This window comes from Cheilinus undulatus, linkage group 9 (genome assembly GCF_018320785.1).
Source record: "Cheilinus undulatus linkage group 9, ASM1832078v1, whole genome shotgun sequence".
Taxonomy (NCBI): domain Eukaryota; kingdom Metazoa; phylum Chordata; class Actinopteri; order Labriformes; family Labridae; genus Cheilinus; species Cheilinus undulatus.
Genome location: NC_054873.1, coordinates 14,190,117 through 14,211,012, shown reverse-complemented (window position 1 = coordinate 14,211,012; position 20,896 = coordinate 14,190,117). Strand labels below are relative to the sequence as shown.

At 39.3% G+C, this 20,896-nt stretch overlaps 1 protein-coding gene across 11 annotated transcripts in view; it reads left to right on the top strand.

Annotated features, from left to right (window-relative positions):
- The window catches only part of si:ch211-272n13.3 (ankyrin repeat domain-containing protein 26), a 34,679-nt gene that overhangs the window by 7,336 nt on the left and 6,447 nt on the right, over nt 1–20,896 (top strand). For 4 of the 11 annotated variants that reach the window (XR_005992327.1, XM_041795103.1, XM_041795104.1 and 1 more), the window contains 25 exons: nt 1,966–2,134; nt 3,819–3,880; nt 3,955–4,054; nt 4,286–4,390; nt 4,845–4,918; nt 5,002–5,068; nt 5,163–5,207; nt 5,631–5,882; nt 5,962–6,057; nt 6,144–6,214; nt 7,777–8,730; nt 11,353–11,531; nt 11,834–12,034; nt 12,609–12,639; nt 12,729–12,870; nt 13,056–13,269; nt 14,029–14,212; nt 15,864–16,010; nt 16,096–16,558; nt 17,267–17,772; nt 17,902–18,054; nt 18,276–18,451; nt 19,750–19,843; nt 20,031–20,057; nt 20,454–20,531. Coding sequence is in view for 10 of the 11 variants with exons in the window: in XM_041795103.1 (XP_041651037.1) it covers nt 1,966–2,134; nt 3,819–3,880; nt 3,955–4,054; nt 4,286–4,390; nt 4,845–4,918; nt 5,002–5,068; nt 5,163–5,207; nt 5,631–5,882; nt 5,962–6,057; nt 6,144–6,214; nt 7,777–8,730; nt 11,353–11,531; nt 11,834–12,034; nt 12,609–12,639; nt 12,729–12,870; nt 13,056–13,269; nt 14,029–14,212; nt 15,864–16,010; nt 16,096–16,558; nt 17,267–17,772; nt 17,902–18,054; nt 18,276–18,451; nt 19,750–19,843; nt 20,031–20,057; nt 20,454–20,531 (4,590 nt within the window). In the remaining variant the exon portion in view is untranslated. Of the gene's footprint in view, nt 1–1,662; nt 1,734–1,965; nt 2,135–3,818; nt 3,881–3,954; nt 4,055–4,285; nt 4,391–4,844; nt 4,919–5,001; nt 5,069–5,162; nt 5,208–5,630; nt 5,883–5,961; nt 6,058–6,143; nt 6,215–7,776; nt 8,731–11,352; nt 11,532–11,833; nt 12,035–12,608; nt 12,640–12,728; nt 12,871–13,055; nt 13,270–14,028; nt 14,213–15,863; nt 16,011–16,095; nt 16,559–17,266; nt 17,773–17,901; nt 18,055–18,275; nt 18,452–19,749; nt 19,844–20,030; nt 20,058–20,453; nt 20,532–20,896 lie in introns of those variants that run through there. The other 7 variants (XM_041795112.1, XM_041795106.1, XM_041795108.1 and 4 more) reach the window with 7 other exon arrangements.

Here is a 20,896-nt window from a genome sequence, read left to right as displayed (position 1 = left end):
CCGGTGAGAACGTGCAGGCCTCAGAGAAAGATGCCAAAACAGAGACTCTAAAGAATGATAGCACAGCCAAAACGGAAAGTTTTGCAATACCAGCAACGTTAGATATTGCAGAGGACTGTGTTGTGTCAGCTATTAGGGTAGAATCAAAGTTTTCTGATGAAGATGATAGTCTAGGGAAAGATCAAGTAAAACCATCAGACCATTGCATGCATCCAGACTCGGGTTTAACTGGAGGCCCCATTAAAGAGGAAGATATGGAAAAAGAAGATGATGACTCATGGATTGATGAACAAAACAGTGGTGAAACGGTGTGGAATGATAGTGATGATGAAGAGGAGAACAAAAAAGGGAGATTAAGTCGCAACACCGTCCTTGCTTATCGAATGAAGCCACTGCCCATGGATGAAGAGGAAAATACAGACGGTTCTATTGATCCTCAATCCAATGAAGAAGATTGCAAAAAAGAAAAACGCAGATCGTCCTGGGGATCCTCCTTGGAGGACAGTGATGCTGACCTGCCCAAAGAAGAAGAGGTACAAGAAGATATGCTTGAACAGAAAAGTGGTGTTCCAGCATCAGAATTACTGCATTCAACATGTGCATTACCTCATCCAAATGAAGACCACCCAAATACTTCCTGGGATTCTTCATCACCAGTGGCACCATCTCCAAAACGTGCCTTACCTGGGACAGTGAAGGATAAACCTACATTATCTGCAAAAAGCACACCAAAATCCAAAAGTAGACCAGAAAAAACAGCTGTGGATGAATCAGATTGGGATTCTGTGTCTGAAACTAACATCCAAAATGATAATGTCACTAAAGGTGATTTATTTTCTCCAGTCACTGAAACAAATATCCTAACAATAACCCAGACTGGGGAGCAGCAATGGTCTAATGACTCTTGGGAAGATGAAAAGAAAGACAAAGACTCCAATGGCCCTTCCCCTGAAGCGTCACCAGTACCTGAGGACAAAGTGCTAGACATTGATGATGTGGAACCAGTTGGTCAGCCATCACAAAGAGAAGAAAACACAGTCTCTGATAATGAAAAAGGCAACAATAGTTGGGATGATGAAGATGAAGATGGTGAATCTGAAAAGAAGACGTTGAAGACAAAGAATGAAGAGACGGACTTTGGTAGCATCTTAACATGTCCAACTACTCCTTCCAAAGTGCTGTCACCAAAGTCTAGGCCCTCAAGTGCAATCGACACAAAGTTAGAGGAAGAATCAGAAGATGAACGCAATTGTGAAGGAAATGATGCAACAGTTGACAAGAAGACAAAGCTGATGGATGTGCAGAATGACAACGCCAGCAAAGACGATGAAACAAGTGAGGACTCTGACAGCATGGACAAAAAGCTGCAATACGATTTTGCAAGTGCAACAGTCAAAGGGTCTGATGATGGGCGTCTGTGCAAAGGCGCCAAGGTGAATGATGAAGATGGGGCAAAATTAACTGCATATGTTCCACTAGACAGTAAAAGTGCCATTGTTCCCTTGGAAGGAGAATCTGTTGATGAGCCACTAAGGGAAAATATTTTTTCAAACACTCCCACCAAAGATAATGCCACTGCTGGACAACACCTGGATTCAGACAGGAGCGCATTGTCTGATCAAGAGTTACATCAGACTGACATTGATGATGTTGATCTAGACTCACCTGATGTAGAGGGTATGCATGACATGGCAAGTCAAGAGCTCAGAACTGTTGAAGAACATGTGATGCAGGTAAACTGGAAATAGAAAAGTAGATTTTTTTTTTGGAGTGTAACCATTTGTCTAATGTGGCCTCAGTGAGCATTCTAGCTCTATCAACAATTTTCTCACCATCATTTTGTGCTATGATTATTCACAGTGCTTGTCAGTTTGTAAATATCTTGCAGGTGCACAAGCTGACCAAATACAGGAAGTTTTGAAGTACATCATTATGAGTAAAACTTCAATTATTTGCTTTAAACAGAAAGAAGAGTCTACTGAGGATGAGGATGAGAGAGAACATGAGATGGGGGATGATGATGAGGAGGAGGAAGGAGACATATCAGATGAAAATCAACTTGAAGAAAGTGGAGAGTCCCTTGAAGCCACCGTGCCTGTGCCTGAGACAGAAAGTTCTACAAATAAAAAGAGAGGTTTGTAAAGAGAAAATGGAAACTTACTTTGTTGAACTGTGGTCTTAGAACAAAAAAAGTGCCATAACTGGTTGAAACACTGTCTTCTTCAAATGCATTACCACATAAAATGCTTACTTCTGCAATACAGTTTTATTATAACAATGTTTAGACAATTTATATGCATTCAAACAAGTTTTATAGAGCTGTTTGAGTAACATGTATTGTCCAATAACTCTTAGACCATCAACTTTTGAGAACTTAAATGCTACAGTCTTCAGGTGAAATGGGAAGTTAAGCTAGATAAGAGGACTAGTGATTTATCCCAATAAAGTCAAGAATATAGTACTTGTTAGAATTAAAGCTTGTATACTTTAGCAGAATTTTGTAAGAATAGTATAGTTGATGTGCTCTTAAATTAAAAAATCTAGAGCAAGTAAACATCTGAATGCATCAAGCTAAAAGGAACAACCTTTAGTGCTGAACAATGAAACCTTTTTGGAATGGCAAAAAGCTGCAACTAAACATACTGAGGGTCTTTTTTTTAACAACTTCTTGTCTCTCTCATGATGTTATTCCTGTCTTCTACAGCGTCCATTACAATTAAATGCCTACGGACAGTTATGCAAATTAGTCAATGACATCATTTAGGGACTTTTAGGATGGCCAATAGCTACTTTCCTTACTGAGGAGTAAGCACACTGCAGGCAGACACTTAGTAGCGGTTTGTCTTAAGGCCTGCCTCTTCCAGCTCTTTGCCTGATACTAGACTGAGCAAGTTAGTTGGAGACAGCATTTCCAAGGAATTCAACCCTACAAAGCAGGTAGATTGGCCAGGTTTACTGCCTGTCACTAGGTGCACAGCTTCAAGCTGTGCCTGGACTGAGAAAAAATTGACCAATCAGCATCATTTGACACCAAGAGCAGTAGCTATTGGCAGGGTTTCGTTTTAATGCAAGCCTTTAAACAATGCCAACTAGTGAAGTGTAAGTTTGGATGCAGCTGTCTCAGTTCAGTATAAACTGGACTACATTTCTCTATTTAAAGAAGAGCAGAGAAATATCCAGAGCTTATCTTGATGTTTTTGCTGTTCTCCCAGCTGTCTTCATCAAGAGTTTTATTACCACCTGGCTCATGTAGTTTAGCCCCAGGGCTGTGCATGCTTCCAAAGTCATATGTTTCGTTGCTCTGACTGGTCGGTAATGAATGTGATATACATAATGTTTGTCCAATCAACCTCCAAGATCTTTTTGAAAGGTTTTTCTTACTTTAACAAAGACTATGAGCAGTTTTGCAGATGATTGCAACATATATCCCATGCAGTGGATATATGAAACTGTCTTTCTGTGGTGTCAGGTTAACAAGAATTGAGATCAAATGACACTGTGACAAACAGGGGCTGTAAACTGTGTCTAAACAGCAATGAACTGTCTGACTGAAGTGCCACATATCTTAACATCAAACAGCCTGTTCACTCTGATTCCTTTAAATACAAAAACTTCTGTGTGTTCAAAATCAGAAAGGAGATATAACCAGTTAAGTGAAAAATGAATGATAATTTTATCATCTTTTGATTTTTAATTAACAGAAAGCATGTGCTTGTGATATTTCGATGTTTCTCATCTTGAAATGACAAACAGCATGTAAGCTGTTATCTGTAAAGACACAGAATTCCAGTGCCATTTATTTATATCTTTTTGAATAGATTTCCTTTCTGAGCTCGGTCTAGAGAAGGAGGAAGAAGAGCCGGATTCCTGGGACTCTGAGGTACAGTAAAGATTACCTGTTGGAATAAGGTCAGATGGTTGTCGTACAGATCCTAATATATTCTTCCTCTCTAGTCCCGTTCTGAAAGCCCCGAAAAGCCACATGAAGGGAAACAAAAACTGCTTTCTCAGGATCAAGAAATAATGTCTCCTGTTAAGGACGGAAGTAATGAAAGTAGGTTAATTTTCTTTATTGTTTTCTGAAGCAGTCACATCATTCCATGCACCATTTCATGCAGCAGAATATGTTTGACCTTAATTATAGAAAATAACATTAAGTAATGAATGAATGCATTAAGTAAGTCTGAGAGATTTTCAGGCACTTTGTTGACAGAATTTTCGTGTTTGACATCATTCCATCAATCAAAGACAGCTTCTCCAGCAATATGTTACTTTTCTCTTGTAGACTTTTTTTATGTTCCCTCTTTTGTAAGAGGGAGAAGAGACAAAATGATGGCAGATCTAGAACCTTGGAGGAGTATAGGCAGGCAAAAAGGCAGCCAGGGAGAGGGTATGAATGTCTTAACTCATAGGTATAAGGAACAGCATGTTAATCAATCACAAGCTTGACCATCAGCTCATGAGCACTGTAAGAGATTGCATGTATCACCATCTACTACCCCAACCTGCCTGTTACCCCTAACCTGCCATTTATCCCAAACCTAATACTCAAATGGCTACAAGTTCTTCTAAGCTTGCTCTGTTGTTTAATTTTGTGGCTCAGATAGTATTGATAGATGAGTATGGCATTTAACAGCATTCTTGGCTGGTGCTGAACCCTGGATCAGTTTGCTCGTTTGATGCCTAACCATGCATCTTTGTGCTTAATAACCATCAACGCATTTGCATGAGAATATTTTGTGCTACGTTTTTGCAAACTCATCTAGCTTAATCAGAGTATTGTATCATATTTTACAGCTAACAATGCTTTCCACAGCCTTACAAGCATATTTTATCTCTTGCAGTTGCAAATTACAAAGATGATGATAATAGAGGGGAAGAGGAGGGGGTTGATCAGGATTGTACCCCACAGAAAGAGGTAGGTTGAGCACCCTAATTGCAATGAAAGGCTTAAAAATGTCAGGAAAAAATGAAATCAAGGTCATTTTTCTTTTCCATCAGACTGAGAAACCCAAATGGGAACCACTTAATGTTCTGAGCAAAATTCAAGGAGAAAAAGAGCAAACAGGTAAACAATTCAGGGGCGTCATGGCTTCTGTTTGTCCAAAATGAAAGAATTACTTGAAGAACTACTTGTGTTTTTATTTGTTTCGCTATAACAGATCTCATGGAGGAGCTTGGTCTAGGAGATGTTGATGATCTTGAAGGTAAGATGACAGTTCTCTGTTTTTATGAGCTGACCCTTAGAACCTTTAAATTAACTATTTTTTGTGCTATAGAGTCTTCTCTTTAAACACTTACGGTCTAATCTTTTGATAAAGCTCATCTATCTGCATGCAACATTGACTTTAAAACCCTTTGTATGTTTCTGTCATTGTTTTTGAAGCTCACAAAGCAGGTCAGTAAACATGGACTAGTTGATTCGAGGAGTCACCTTTGCATATTTGTAGTTGTAGTCTTTCTTCTAGAGCCCAGCTAGATAGAATGCAGCAGTGTACCTTCCTCTGTGCGTGAATAAGCACCAGGCATGGGGATGTAGTGGCTATTGTGATGTCGACTGGTACATCAATCAGCAGAATAAGTTTCCAGTTTCAATTACTTAATTACAGCTGCCTGTTTTCACAACACAGATGCATCAGACTGGGATTCAGCCAGTACCACCAGTAAGAGAACACTTCCTGGTCGCAGAATGCCCTCCCCTGGCATTGAGGAGTTCCCAGAGTGCTCCAATCCACCAGTTAAAGAGGAGGACGAAGATGTGGCTCCAGAAGCACCACTGACGCCACAGAGAAGCATCAACTCCAAAGAAATACCACAACCAGGGCCCCATCCCCAGCCTCGGGCTAGGAAAATGGTGCTTCAAAAACCAGAGAGTGAAGAAGGTTTGGCCTAATCTTTATTAACATTTGTGCCGTTTAACCAAAGCTTATATTAACAGTATGTTTCTCTCTTCTCATTTAGAATCAGATTGGGAGCCCGACAACATGGCATCTTCCAGCAAAATTAATAAAGTTGACAGTCAGAGCATTTCTGAGCTTCAGGTCACTGTAACACCAGGTAAGGCCCACTAGTAAGTTAAAATCCTATCTGGTCCTTACTGTGCTTAGGTCCTGTTCTCTAAATGAAGACTTTTGTCATCTTAGGTTCCCCTGAGTTCTTGCCAATGGTCAGTGACAGAAAAAATTATGGAGACTCTGACCATCAGCAACAAAAGGTGAGAAAATCCACATAATACTGCCCATTTCCCCCGATATGATCATTTACGCTTTGATTAGTCACAGCAAAATTAGAATTCATAATCAAGACATATGTGAGGTATGGCTTTTGAAAAACGAGACTAATGTTGTTATACCTTTTTTTAACATAAATAATTTTCAGTGTCTTTCTGCTTCTGCTTATCATGTGGATATCAACCATGGGAATATAGTAGATAAAGGGACACATTTGTTCGCTCAGTCACCTCACAGGTGAAATTGGAGGAATAGGAGGTAGTGGGCTGGGTTTTAATTTGTGCAATGTAAAGAAAAAAACACTGGGTAGTGATAGTAGTTTAGGTTTTCCATGTTGGAGTAATTTTTTCATAACACTTTTTTTAAACACTGATATTTGTTAGTGTTTTGATATTGAAAATTCAGAAGTTTTGAGGTGATATAACATTTATTATTGCATGTTATTCACACTCAAAAGTTCCGAAAATGGGTACCATTGTGTACCGGTATCGGTTCACAGGTACCGGGAATCGGTTCAAAATATCTCCACAAATTTGATTGCATTTTTCCTTTTGGTCAGGAGTCAGAAGTTATGGGACAACTTTGTCACACTCTTCTGCTATGTTCAAAATTTCATGCAAAATTTGCCAAACTGGCTCTTTATGAATGGAGACCATTTCTGCTATGGTACTTATTCTGAGTCGTTGATCATTTCGAACGATATGTTGAATTTGTTGAATGTTTTCAGAAGTTTTTGATGTGCATGGGCGCCCAGAATGTTCATCATCTTGGATATCCTTTCTGCCTTTATAAAATCTTTTGTGCCATTTAAACACACTTGCATGTGACATGAAGTGTCTCCATACACCTCAGTTAATGTACGAAAAGATTTGGCTGTTGTTTTGTTTGATTTCACCATAAATTTTAAGTTAATGCATTGCTCAACCTTTGAGCTAGTCATTTTCTGACGCCTTCACAAAAACATGTGCACTTCAATTCAGTAGCTAGCAGTGACCTAAAGACGTCACTTATTGGAAACTTACGTAAGAGCAGTCTCAGTATTTAACAGCCATACCTCATGTATTATTCCAAAGCCCATTTTTATAAACCATTTCAAAGATAAATAACACCGTTTGCTTTTCGACATTAATTTTCAAGGCATTAGGGATCCATGAAATCTGTGTTTTCCCTGTAGAATTTAAAAAGGAAATCAGAATCAGCTTTATTGGCATAGTATTTTTGGGGAGGAAACTATTTTTGATTTCAGCTCAGATCTCTGTAATTTCTTGCTGGGACTCGAGCGCAGTTTAATAGTTTCCCTTCTGGCATATGTTTTCACAGGACAGATGTTAATTTCAATAGGAGTCATTAGTTGTAAATGTCCATTTTACAACCTATTACTTTCCCCAGCATTTTTCTGTTCTGTAATCAAGATATTAAATCTGTTAACATTATAAAAATTGGGTTATGAAAGAGCAATGTTGATCGTTGTTTCTTATTCAAAGTCCATTGTTGCATTTTTGTCTTGTCTGTCTTGTGTTTTCCGTGTCCATCCATGCAATCAAAGGAGAAAGAAAGATCCTTAGATACTCCTCAGCTAGATCTAGACAGCCCAAGCACACCAGGCTATACAGGCTGTGACAGTGAAGAAAAGGATTATGACTGTAAAAATCGACACAGTCCTGAAGAAAGTGAAAAAGCCAGTGAAGAAATCCCATGGGAGAAACGTTATGAGAAGCTCTGGGTAGAGGTGGAGAAAAGGGAGGTAAAATCCACTTTCAAGAATGTAGCTTGTGAATTAAAAGAGAAGTTTGGGGAACTGCTCAAATCAAGAGTTCCAGCAGAAGAAATCATAGAAGATGAGCAGGGAACAGCTGACTCTTCTTCAAGTGATGAAGAAGAAGAGGAAACGTTTGTACGTCCAACAGCCAGAGCAAGGAGTACAGTCCTCCTCACCATCCCAGAGCAGAGGGAGTCTGGACTGGAGGACTCGGTGACTGAATCCCCTGACAGGTCAGCATGTGATGACAGGATGAAGGTCTGTGAGCGTCCTGCTAGTGAGAGCAGCATGTATCATGAGCAAGATCTTCTCACTGATGATGCTCCTGAGAAGAGCAGGTCTCCTTCACCAAGAATAACCACAGCCCCAAGAAACAGCTTTGATAATGCTCCTGAAGTTTTATCTGATGGACACAACACACCCACATCTCATGTTGACCATCACAAATACTTAAAAGAAGAGGCCAAACTGGTGCGGATCCAAAACACAGATCTTCACCATGTCAGTAAAGACACCAGCGCTCGTTGTGAAGAAGAGCACAAGAACAATACAAGTCCAGGAGAGGATCCAGAGGAATTCCCTGAATCCCATAACCCATCTCTGTGCAAGCTTTCAGCATCATTCCCAGGAGTTTCTGATGAAGAACTCGAGGAGGACATGGAAAGGTTTAAACATGAGGTAGGGATGCTGAAAGTTGTCTTCCTGGATTTGGAGAAAGAAAAGGCCCAACTCCAGAAAGAGGTAGAGGATGGCCGCCCCTCAAACAGTCTCTTCTAGACTGCCTCCCTTTCTCTTCACTTTATCCATGTGCTTCTTCGTTTCTTTTAATCATCAGTTTCAGAGGGCCAAAACTGATCTTACACCATGGCCTGTGTCTTTCTGTTATTTATGCTCCTTTCTTTAACTTTATTTTATTTATTAAGTGTTGATTTCAAATAGACGTGTCACTCCTGCATGCCTCTTAGGTTGTTTGGGTGTTTAACAAACTGTTTAACAAACTGTTGTAGTATTGGTACCCCTGGAATTTTTCCAGAAAATACACCATTTCTCCTAGAAATTTTTGCAATTACAAATGTTTTTGGTATACATGTGTTTATTGCCTTTATGTGCATTGGAGCAACACAAAAAATCTGAAGAAAAAAGACAAAATTGACATAATTTTACACAAAATTTTAAAAAATGGGCCAGACATAATTATTGGCACCCTCAACTTAATATTCGGTTGCACAATCTTGGGAAAAAAATAACTGAAACCAATCACTTTCTATAACCATCAACAAGCTTCTTACACCTCTCAACTGGATTTTTGGATCACTCTTCTTTTGCAAACTGCTCCAGGTCTCTCAGATTTGAAGGGTGCTTCTTGCAACAGCAGTTTTAAGATCTCTTCATAGGTGTTCAATGGGATTAAGATCTGGACTTATTGCTGGCCACTTCAGAACTTTCCAGCGCTTTGTCTCCAACCATTTCTTGATGCTTTTTGAGGTATGTTTCAAGTCATTGTCCTGCTGGAACACCCATGACCTCTGATGCAGACCCAGCTTTCTGACACTAGGCCCTACATTGCGGCCCAAAATTTTTTGATAGTCTCCAGATTTCATGATTCCTTGCACACAGTCAAGGCATCCAGTGCCAGAGGCAGCAAAACAGCCCCAAAACATCCTTGAACCTCCACCACGTTTGACTGTAGGTACTGTGTTCTTTTCTTTGTAGGCCTCATTCCATTTTCTGTAAACAGTAGAATGACCTGCTTTTCCAAAAAGCTCTACCTTTGTCTCATCTGTCCATGAAATGTTCTCCCAATAGGATTGAGGCTTACTCAGGTACATTTTTGCAAACTCCAGTCTGGCTTTTTTATGTCTCTTTGTCAGCAGTGGGGTTCTCCTCGGTCTCCTGCCATAGTACTTCATCTCATTCAGATGACGACGTATGGTCAGAGCTGACACTTTTGTACCCTGAGTCTGCAGGACAGCCTGAATTTGTGTGGAAGTTGACTGAGGATGTTTATTCACCATTCCAACTATCTTGCGTTGCATTTTTTTACCAGTTGTTCTCTTCCGTCCACGTCCAGGGAGATTAGCCACAGTTCCATGGGTTATAAACTTCTTGATTATATTACGCACAGTAAACAAAGGAATTTCAAGATTTCTGGAGATGGTCTTGAAACCTTGAGATTGTTCATATTTTTCGAAAAATTTTGCATCCTAAGTCCTCAGATGAATCTGGGCTCTTCTTTCTCTTCTCCATGCTTGGTGTGACACACACAGGCACACAACACAAAGGTTGAGTCAACTTTTATACATTCTAACTGGCTTCAGGTGTGATTTCTATTTCTAGATTGCCAGCACCTGTTACTGCCACATGTCAGTTTAAATGAGCATCACATGCTTGAAATAAAATGATTTAGCCACAGTTTTAAAGGGTGCCAATAATTTTGTCCGGCCCTTTTTTTTTTTAGTTTTGTGTAAAATTATGTCAATTTTGTCTTTTTTCTTCAGATTTTTTGTGTTGTTCCAATGCACATAAAGGAAATAAACATATGGATACAAAAAACATTTGTAATTGCAAAAATTTCTAGGAGAAATGGTGTATTTTCTGGAAAAATTCCAGGGATGCCACTACTTTCATCCATGACTGTATTTGGATCTGAACTGCTATTCGTGAAAGATATTTATTCTGCAGACAAGAAACGAATATTGGCCCATTCTTTGTGTGTTCCTTAGTAGCAACCTGCTCTAACTAATGCATGTACTTTGCATGACTCTTTGTTATTTTTAAAATGTCTTTTTAGGTTTTGTGATGTGACTGTACAAATAGTAGCCTTCTTTTTTACTCTAAAAAGAAGTGCTGTTTTGATGATGTAAGTTGCTGATTAAGGTTGTCTTCATTCATGCAAGTATTTTTTAAGAACTGGTCCACATGAGTTGGATATATTTGTATCTTGGTCAGCCTTTTAAGCATTTGAGGGTCTCTTCATATAGAAGAATAGAGAAAAATGTTCATTTGAGTTCAATCTTTGCTTCACTATCGAAAAGGTCTACCCTGGGCAAAGTGACTACTATTATTAGGGATGTTCTCATGTCAGATATTGAGATTTTTCCCACTTCAGGTAATTTGAATGGCACAGCAGGCATTGGGATGTCAGAAAACATACATCCTTGTTATTAATTTTAAAAATACCACATCAAATAGAGTAACCACACTCAGGTGTTAGGTCTCTGAAGGGAGGGGAGACACTAAATTATGCATGAGAAAGAGTACAAGTCTCTGCTCCAACATGCATCTTAAAAGGCTGGCCTCAAGCTGTTTTGGATACAAATATTCTCTCATACCTTTTTCAAATATGTAATGTTTTCTTTTCAGGCAGTCCAAGAGACAACAAAGACTACAATGGACGTGCAAAAATCCAAAACTTGCCTGCATACTGGTGAAGTGGCTTTGGAAGAAGTAGTGAGTACTGAGAAACCCGAGAGCAGGTTGGGATCCCTGTCAAGTCAAGCTGGAGCAATTCCCCAGCAGCAGCAGTCTGGAGCTAACCAGAGGTATGCATTGTTTGCTTATTTTGAAACCGTTTTCATCAGCAAATCTTAGCACCCACATTTTGGAGCAACACACCCAAACTTTTTATTGAAATAAGAAGTCAGTACAAGTTATGTACAAGAAATGAATAGAATTTTGTTTTTGTTTGTGGACAAGTCATCTGAATCATTTTATTTTTTAAACAAATGCTCTTTAAATGACACATTCAACCCAAAAAGCCCCGTCTTAGCTTTCATTTACATTTCTTTGATAATTTGGGAATACCTCCAAGGGGTCCAAAATGAAGGTTTATTGCTCTCCATAGCACCAGCGAGGCACCAGTGCAATTGCATCTTCAACTCCAGCAGACCCACAGTAGCAACAAACAAGAGGAGACCCAACAGCTGGAGCTGGTCCGAGGGGCCCAGCGCAGCAGAGCCCCTCAGACCAATGCCCGTATTAATGGAGATCCTCTTTCAGTGTTTGATGATAGCACTTTAAGTGATGTGTCCGACGATGAAGGAAGGTATATATGCAGTATGCCACTTTCTTTTAACCTCTCTGTCACTAACCTATAGGTGCGTGTAGACTGAACACAAACTGAATTTAAGAATGAATGCAGACAGAACTGCTTTGCACAGTTAGTACAAAGACGGTTAGAGATTTGCTTTGAAGAAAGCCAATGAAAGCCTCTGCAAGTGTAAAATTTGTTCAGTTTGATAATGAAAATACCTTATGTGATATGTATGAAGAAAAAAGAAAAGAGAAGCAAGATAAAAAGAAACTGAAAAGAGTTTTGTGAAATGAATAAAAAACAATGGCTAGAATACACAGGGACTGGAATTCACTTTGTGTTCAGGCAAAGCAAACCTTAACTGTATTGGTGGTGGGTGATGATTAGGTTGTTGTTTCTCTTTTCTTTCCTTCCTTCATAGTTTCCTGACTAACATCTGGCTCTCTTAAACTAGAAAATTAAATTGCATTATGCCACTATACTCAACTCAACTCTTCAAATATAATAGCCATTAAAGAAGCAGCTGTACTAACCTGAGAACATGCTCCAAATAACCTGATTTTCTTCTCTTACTTCTCTGGCTAAGGTTGGCAACCAGTGGGCAACAGAAAAATGAGGTAAATGTTTATAAGCCGTTTACTTTTAAGTATATGAACAAAATAAACAACTGGTTTATTGTAATACTGCATATTGTTTCCATATTTAGAACCCAGAGGAAGTGGAAATGGCTGAAGACTTTGATGAACTTACTCAGTCATCAGACACAGCAACAGAAGATGTGGACTCTCCTACTTCAGGCTATCGTCACGCATCACTCCTAATTCAGAAGCTCGACTCAGCCAGTTTTGGTAAGAACTCAGCCCCCTCAACTGTTATTTTTTGTGTAAATTAGAATTTTTTGTGGGGGGGCTTTTTTGTTTTTTTTTTTGTTTTTTTTTTCATCTCAATAATTGCATCAGTGTAGATGATGTATGCTCATTAAGTTGTGAAACATGGAAAACTTTTTCAAAGACTGTCAACTTATCGCCAACAGATTCAAGAAGCATGGTAAAGCTGCAGAACATTTTCCATGAATATGAGCGCTCTATCCAAAAAGCCAAGAGTCGGCATGGTTACCTGACCGACAAAGTGAGCCAGCTGGAAATGGAGAAGGTGGAGTTAAAGAGCTCTCTTGAGGAAATTAAAGATATGAAGTCTGCTCTGGAGCGCAACCAGTTGGAACTGCAGACTGAAGTCACAAACGTCAAGTAAGCACTACTTTCTTTGATCAAAATGCTCAATTTAGCATTTAATCTGGAGCAGAAGTTGTCCTTATTTTCATCAAAACGTTGGCTGTGGCATATATACTGGGGCTACTTGTATATCAGTACAAAGCACTGAGATATGGAATGTAAGACACTAAGAATCATTACTGCAAATGTGAGCAGCAGACCCAAAATAGGCTTTATAATGCTGTTGAAAATTAAACAATTCCCTTTTATTGCAAGAAATTGCTTCACTGCTCAGAATGTGCTGGAAAACAAAAGACAGACCAGACCGGCAGGGTTGACACAACATTTTAACTGCTTTTCTTCCTAGTTAGGTCAGAACTGTGCCTTATTAAAAAACTTGAAATATACCATTAAGTGAATAAACATTGTGAAGTGCTAATTTCACTGAAAAAACTCCTTAGCAACAATAAGTGACAGACGGAAGAAAGCAAAGCGACTTGCAACTGTTCAACACTGCTGTAGCTAGTAGATGCACAGCAAAACCCATGGTACTAAAACAGCAGAACTGCTGCACAGAAACTTAGAAACTTCACGTTGTGAACTTTCTTGAACAGAATGGAAATCATGACACAGGTGGACAGACTTTGGCCTGTAAACTGGGGTGACCTATATTACGTATTTCCCAGTGGTTCGTGTTCACATCTTTCCCTAAGTTTGGTCTGCCCTCTATATTTTTTATCATATCTTGCCAATTCTATGGATCTTCTACGATTTTGTATTCATTTGTTTGTATAGATTTCAGTTGAAACAGGAGCAGGAAAATCGCCGCAATGCCACCATGATGTACAACACTACCAAAGATAAGCTGAGGAGGACGGAGGAGCAGCATCAGATAGAGGTTCAAGAGAGGCAGAAGGTGGAACTCACCCTCAGGAATCTGGAGCTGGAGATGAGAACACTAGTCAACAACATGAAACAGGTATTCCCCTCTAAGAATTCCAGATGTTTCACCCAAACTTTGCAGTGATTCTATTTTTTTAGTGCTGTCAAAAATGATTTAGTTTGATTAATTACACAGAAATAATAAAAAATTTACTGCTCAAATTAATCACATGGAGTCATTCGTCACTCTTCTCCACAGCTGTCCACCATAGGGCTGTAAACTTGATGAAAAACAAACTAATCTTTAATCTAATCTTTTATTATTTGTATACATCTGAAAGAGGCACACCGTCCAGGACTGATTAAAAGGACATCATAGCTTCTCTAGCTGCTTTTCCATTACCCTTAGAAATGCACAAAATCTAAATAGCCCAATAAAAAACTGGTAATGGAAACACCTGAATTTTGAAAAACCTCTGATATAATGCTAAAAAATTTTTACACTCTCATGAGGAGGTTTTTCAGACGTTTCAATATAGAAATGTGTCACAAAAGTGCAATGGAAACACTTTTCCCTCATTTACTAGTCACAGGATGTAACATATGGTGTCATGTGGCCAATTCACTCCCTGACAACATGTGTGGACAGAAGAGGAGATGGAGACTTTTCTTAACATCATACTTATACCCTTACATGGGGCTTTTGTCATACATACGGACTTTGCCTCTGAACTATCATTTGTTGCCTTTGTCTTTTGTTCAAAAACATCAAGGAAACCACTGTAGATGTAATCATAACTGTACCAACACGCAGCAGGTTTTGAATGTCCAGCTTCCTTCCAGCAGAGTCACGCGAGATGAGATTTTACGAGAATTGCAAGGCACATTCCCAAAACTCCTTTCAATGGAAACACATTCAAAGCGCAATTGTACTAAGTTAAAATTTAAGAAGTAGCACTTTTATTTTGTGAAAAACTGTGATGGAAATGCAGCTTCTTTCTCTCCCCCCTTCGACTGCCCACTCCAAATTCATCTGCTGATGTGTAGACTTTCCTGTGTAAAAGTTTACCCCTGTGTGACTGCTTTAAAACCTTGTAAAAAGGTTTGATGCTGCTCAGAAGCACATTCTTTTGTTACGATATTTCATGACATCACTAACTGTAAGTTTCCTGCATGCAATTGCGTGTATAAAATCTTGTTCACAAGGAATAACAACTTAACTTTAGAGCGTAAACACCAATGAAGAGGCAAGGAGACAAAAAGAGGAGGCAGATAGCCTTGTGTACACTGAGAGCAGAGGTCACCAACTGTGAGTGTTGGAGGATAAGGAGGATGTTAAGTATGAAAAGAGTAAAAGATCAGTAAATTGACCATTCAATTTCAATGTGAAGACCAGAGAAAAATATAGGAAGCACATTATTAAAATTCACACGTTTCTATTTATAAAATCATATACAGAATGATTTACAAACCATGTTGTACAGTAAATGGACCTTGAATCCAGTCCGACTCATATTATCTGTGTATGCGATCAATCACGACTAATTAATCACAAATGCTAACTATCAATATAACAGGTATAAGGGTTAGCTTTATGTTGTGATCATTTTACGCACAGTTTGTGCTTGATTGGTAAGAAATAATCATTTTGTTTGGGAAATACAGTGATATGATAAGATAGTATTCTTCTTCTGTTGTTGTAATATGCTGATGATAGTTTAAAAGTGTGGTGTACTGTATTTTAACAGCTTGAAGAGGACCACAATGAGACCCAGAGACTGCTGGCCCAGGAGCGCAGCGCTCGGACATTGCAGGAGAATCTGCTCAACAGTCATCTCCGTAAGCAGCAGGAGATCGAGGATGAGAACAAAAGAAACATAAGCAAAAGCAACGAGGTAATCCTCAACTTCTAGTTAAAGTTTAAAATGAAATATGAAATAATTATCTGCAGACTGAACATTTTTTTACTGCTGTCTATAGGCCCTCTCTCAGCTCACTGAGGCCAGTGACAGGGAGAGGGAGCTGGTGCAGCAAACTGCTACCTTACAGGAGCAGCTGACGATCCTGAGAACAGAGCTTGAGCACTCACAGGCCAACAGCAGTCTCAAAGAGAGCCACCTTTTAGAAGAGAACGAGACCCTAAAGGAACAGCTGGAAGATGCTCGAAGGGATCTCAAACTGAACGGGGAAGCCCTGACACAAACTGTCTTCAACTGCAATAACCAAGTGACCGCCCTGAAGTCTGAGTTAGCCATGACAGTGACCCGCTTTGAAAATGAGCGACAGAGTCGAGAAACATTAGAGACAGAGGTTGAGTCTACTCGTAGCCGTCTGGCTGGAGCTGTAAAGGAGGCAGAGCTTTGTCTAGCATCTCACACAGACACAGAGAGAGCTCTGCTCCGGGAGAAAGAGGAACACCAGCGTCTTAAAGACAAACTCTCAGGTTAGTATTGATTTACCTTTATGGATGGCCAAGGCTCATACTGCTAATCAGCTACAGTCTGTGAAACACTTACTCATCCTTATTGAGGTGCCTTTATCCCTATGTATTTATAGAAAGATCAGATACCATAGCTTGAAAGTAGCTGTCACTGATAACCAGATTTGAATTAACGTCAACTGTTTTAATTAATCCAGTTGTCTTTATTGATATAACCCCTGACTGAACAAAACAAATTGCCCTTTAAGATGCATAGACAGACTTTGGTGGCTCTTGTTTAATTGTATAAGTAGGCTTTTGTTACCTCTGCTAAGGAGATTATTTCCTCCACATTGGAGGTTGTGTTTCCCAAGCCGGTTGTTTGTCTGTGAGCAGGATTAACAAATAAACTATTGGCCTTAAACTTGGCAGGACATAGCAGGGATAGAGGAAGAACCTGTTTTATATTGGAGCAAGTTTAGGATCCAACCAAACCAACAGCAAAAATGGCCAATAGTAATACCAATTTTTGTGGCAAAGCGAACAGTTTTGTGGAACTAAAAATATGAGAAAACAAAACAGGCAACCAAAATACATCTGTAAAAACTGTGAAAAACATCATTTTAAAAACAATCCTAAAGAAAGTGCCTGTCCTTTTTGTATTTGTTTTTGTCTTGCAACCCTTTCTGCCAGATTCAGTTGATTGTACCTTTGCCTGTTTAAATTCTACAGGTGATGCTACGACTCATCGTGAAGCAGTTAGCAGCCTTTCCCAGAAGCTGGCCAAGGCAGAGGCTCGTGCAAACAGCATGGAGAATGAAGTGCACCGGGTCACCCTGCAGCTGACAGAGAAAGGCCTCCTGCTGGACGTCTTACAGCGAGAGAAGGACCAGGCAGCCGCACAGATCAAAGAGCTGGAAAAGACTCTACGGGCCGAGAAAGAGCTGGTCAGCCGTGCTGGAGCACGCCAGGAGGCCACACAGGAGCGGCTAGTCCAAGCCCAAAGTGAGGGAATGTTATTACGGCAGCAGCTTGAGGAGGCCCAAAACAAAGGAAATGCAAAGGACCGTGCTGTTACAGATGCTCAAGAGCGCTTTAGTGATATTCTGTCCAAGCTGCGTTCTGACTGTGAAGAGAGAGTACAGCTAGTGGAGGAGAGAAACAAGGAGCTGTCCAGTAAGGCTGCCGATCTCCGAGATCAGATCTACAAGTTAGAAGAAGAGAAGAGCGAAAGAGAGGTAAGATTAAGACACTTCAGAGTTAGAGGATTATCTAATTTTGTCCTCCATACTCAGTATTTTCCTTCTTTGTCATGCTTGACAAAGATTCCCATTAATTCTTTTTTATTTGATTTTGTTTGAGCACAGACAAATCTGAGGCAGCTGCAGCAAGAGCTGGCTGACTCACTTAAGAAGCTGTCAATGAGTGAGGCTTCTCTGGAGGTCAACACACGCTACCGCAGTGACCTGGAGGAGGAGAAGACTCGGCTCCTCAAAGACATGGACCGGCTCAAAGGAAAGGTAAAGGAAGAAAACACTGCCCCCTTGTGGGGATATATTCACACCACACCTCTGATACCAGCCATAGCAGTGATTATCATGAAAAACCTTTTAACTGTATTAAAACCAGATGGCTCATTATCATAATAAGCAACAGTAGCTGCCACTCTATTCATGCCCAGTGAACTTACTGTAAGTGTATTGTGACATTACTGATGAGGTGGCTGATCTTTGTCTTCTAGCTGGAAGAAAGTGAAGACCAGTATGTCCAGGCTGAGAGACGCATTAACAGTCTGAAGAGCAGTCTGGATGAAAGGGAAAAGGAACTCTGCACCGCCGCTCAGAAACTGCAGGAGGTGCTGTCTACCTCAGCAGCTTCTGATTCCACAATCAAACAGCTGGAGGAGGCTGTGCAAAGGTAAACACATACTGTCCACAAACACACAAATCATTTTGTTGAAAGATTGATCTTATTAGATCTTCAGGGTTCCTGGAGATTCCTGACAAGTCTAAAAAAGTCTTAAAGTGGGCATTTGAAATTTAAGGCCACAAAAAGACTAGAAAGTCTGATTTTTACCAGTGAGAGGTCTTAGATATTTGAAAGCACATTGACTAAGACGTGTCTTTATCCAGTCTTTGTTTTCTAGCCAGCCTTATACCATTAATTCTTTTTTGTGTATGTTTGTCCACATTGCAGACAGACAGGAAGTGTCAGCATGCTAGTATCAGACATTCTAAGTTTCATAAACTTTGAAAGTGGATCCATTAAAAAAAAACATGTATTATAAGTCTCTTTGTACAACACTTACAAGTTAATCCCCTTTTTTTGGTGAAATCTGTTGTTACTATTTCATGCTTGTGTTTTCGTAAGGTTAGCTTTAGATAGTCTTTAATTTCTAGGTTTTAAAGCAGTAAACATGGTTGTCTCATGTGGTTTGTGTTTGACATTAAACTAGTTTTAAAATGACAATGTTGAAAATAAAAAAAAGCCAACTAGCATGTACATTTATTACAGAACTAGTGTTTCTCTTTCTAACTGAATTTCCTCCATGAATCGTCCCATAAATACTCTTCAAAATTTAGAGAGGTCAGTGTTGGATGTTAAATATTTACCTGTGGGGAGGACCCCAGACCCTTCTCATATTTTATAGTACTGACTGTGATTAAATCAACTCTGTACTGTAGTGAAACACTCTTCCTCTAGAATCTGGGCTACCAAGTTACCCACTTTATAATTTGTGTAGCCCACCCTTATTTAACATGTCTTCCCCAACTTAAAGTGGTACTCTGCTTTTTAATTATTACACTGTTTAGGATAACCTTATAACACCTGCAAAAATGTGTTATAATAAATGTCACCATACTACATATAGATAGAATAGAGGCATCAGTTTTACCCAAAATCTTCAAATTTGTGCATTTGTGGCCAAAAAAATACTTCTCCTATACCATTTGCTTTTTTATAAGCAGTTCATTAAACCAGATATTTGAGTCCTGGTTCTGTGTACTGAGAAATCTCACATGCCTTTCGTTTTTGACTATTTGCCCCACAAAAAGTGATATTAAGTTATTTTCAGTTCAGGTCTTAAAAAATTTGATCTTTAAAAGTGTGTAGGAACCCTGGATCTTAACATTGAGTGAAATACATCATAGAAAACCAACTCCCATGCAAAGACAACAGTACAAATTCACTGACACATGTCAATGTCATATTAGGCTGGAGATTGAGAATGCCAGGCTAGAGGCTGCTGCAAAGCAACAGTCCAACAAGATTGATGCACTTCAGAAAGGAGCTCAGGAAGCCGTCAGGGTAAGTCCTGGATCATGAATACTGCTATCTTCTGTTGATCATTGTACACAGGGTATTTGTGGTTCCATAATTTGTTCTAGAGAAAGCGATATGTCAGTGCTGTGAGTCTTTGAGAAAACTCGACTGGTATGAATACATACATTATGAGGCTTTTATTGTTGTATTAAGGTATCTGGTCTTTTTCCAGCTATCTGACTGCTCACCGGAAGGAGGGGTTGGTATTTTGGATGTAGGCTTAGCTTCTCTGTGTGGGGTTACCTCTCTTCTCCAATATATATATTTATTAATTGTATGAAATAGTAATTTCTGTGGGTTAAAACAGTGAAATTCTCTGGGGCTTTGTGGGCTTTTCTGCAAATTTTAAACATATGGAGGAAATAGTAGCTCAGAGTCTGTTTGGGTTTTCCCTTACTGTTTTCTCTCTTAAGCCTGATCTTGGTATGTGGGGTCTTCCACTTCTTGTAGTCTCAAGCTGCATAGTGCATGTTTCTTCCTCTGGTCAAAAGTGTCCTCAAATTGTCTTCAAAGCATCAAAAAAAAAAAGAATCAGAAAATTCCTGAAATTTAAAAAAAAATCTGAAATTTGTTAAAATTCTTTTTATTTCTGTAGGTCAGAACTCATTTGGAGGATTTGGTTACAAACCTCCAAAGCAGTAAGATGACTTTGGAGGACCAACTCAGTAGGGAGGTTGGTGGCATGTTTTGTTTCCTTACAAGTAAAACTTTTAGCTTAGATTCCTTTCCTTCTCCCATCTAATTTTCCAGTCAGTCATTTTTCACCTTTTACGTGGCTGAGCAGGGAGATTCTAAATTTTCAAGCTGCCTGCCACATTTTAGAAATTAAAGATTAGGAATATAGCAGAAATTCAGAAAAGTTAGAGATAATAACTATTTATTGCATGTTTCATGTACATGAAAAATAGGAACGAAGGTATGATTTTACTGGGATTCCAGTGATAATTAAAACTTAGGTCAGGTTAAAAAATATCATGAACTAAACAGGCTGCAATTCCACTAAATATTTTAAGAGTTTCTCACATGCATGATAAAAAA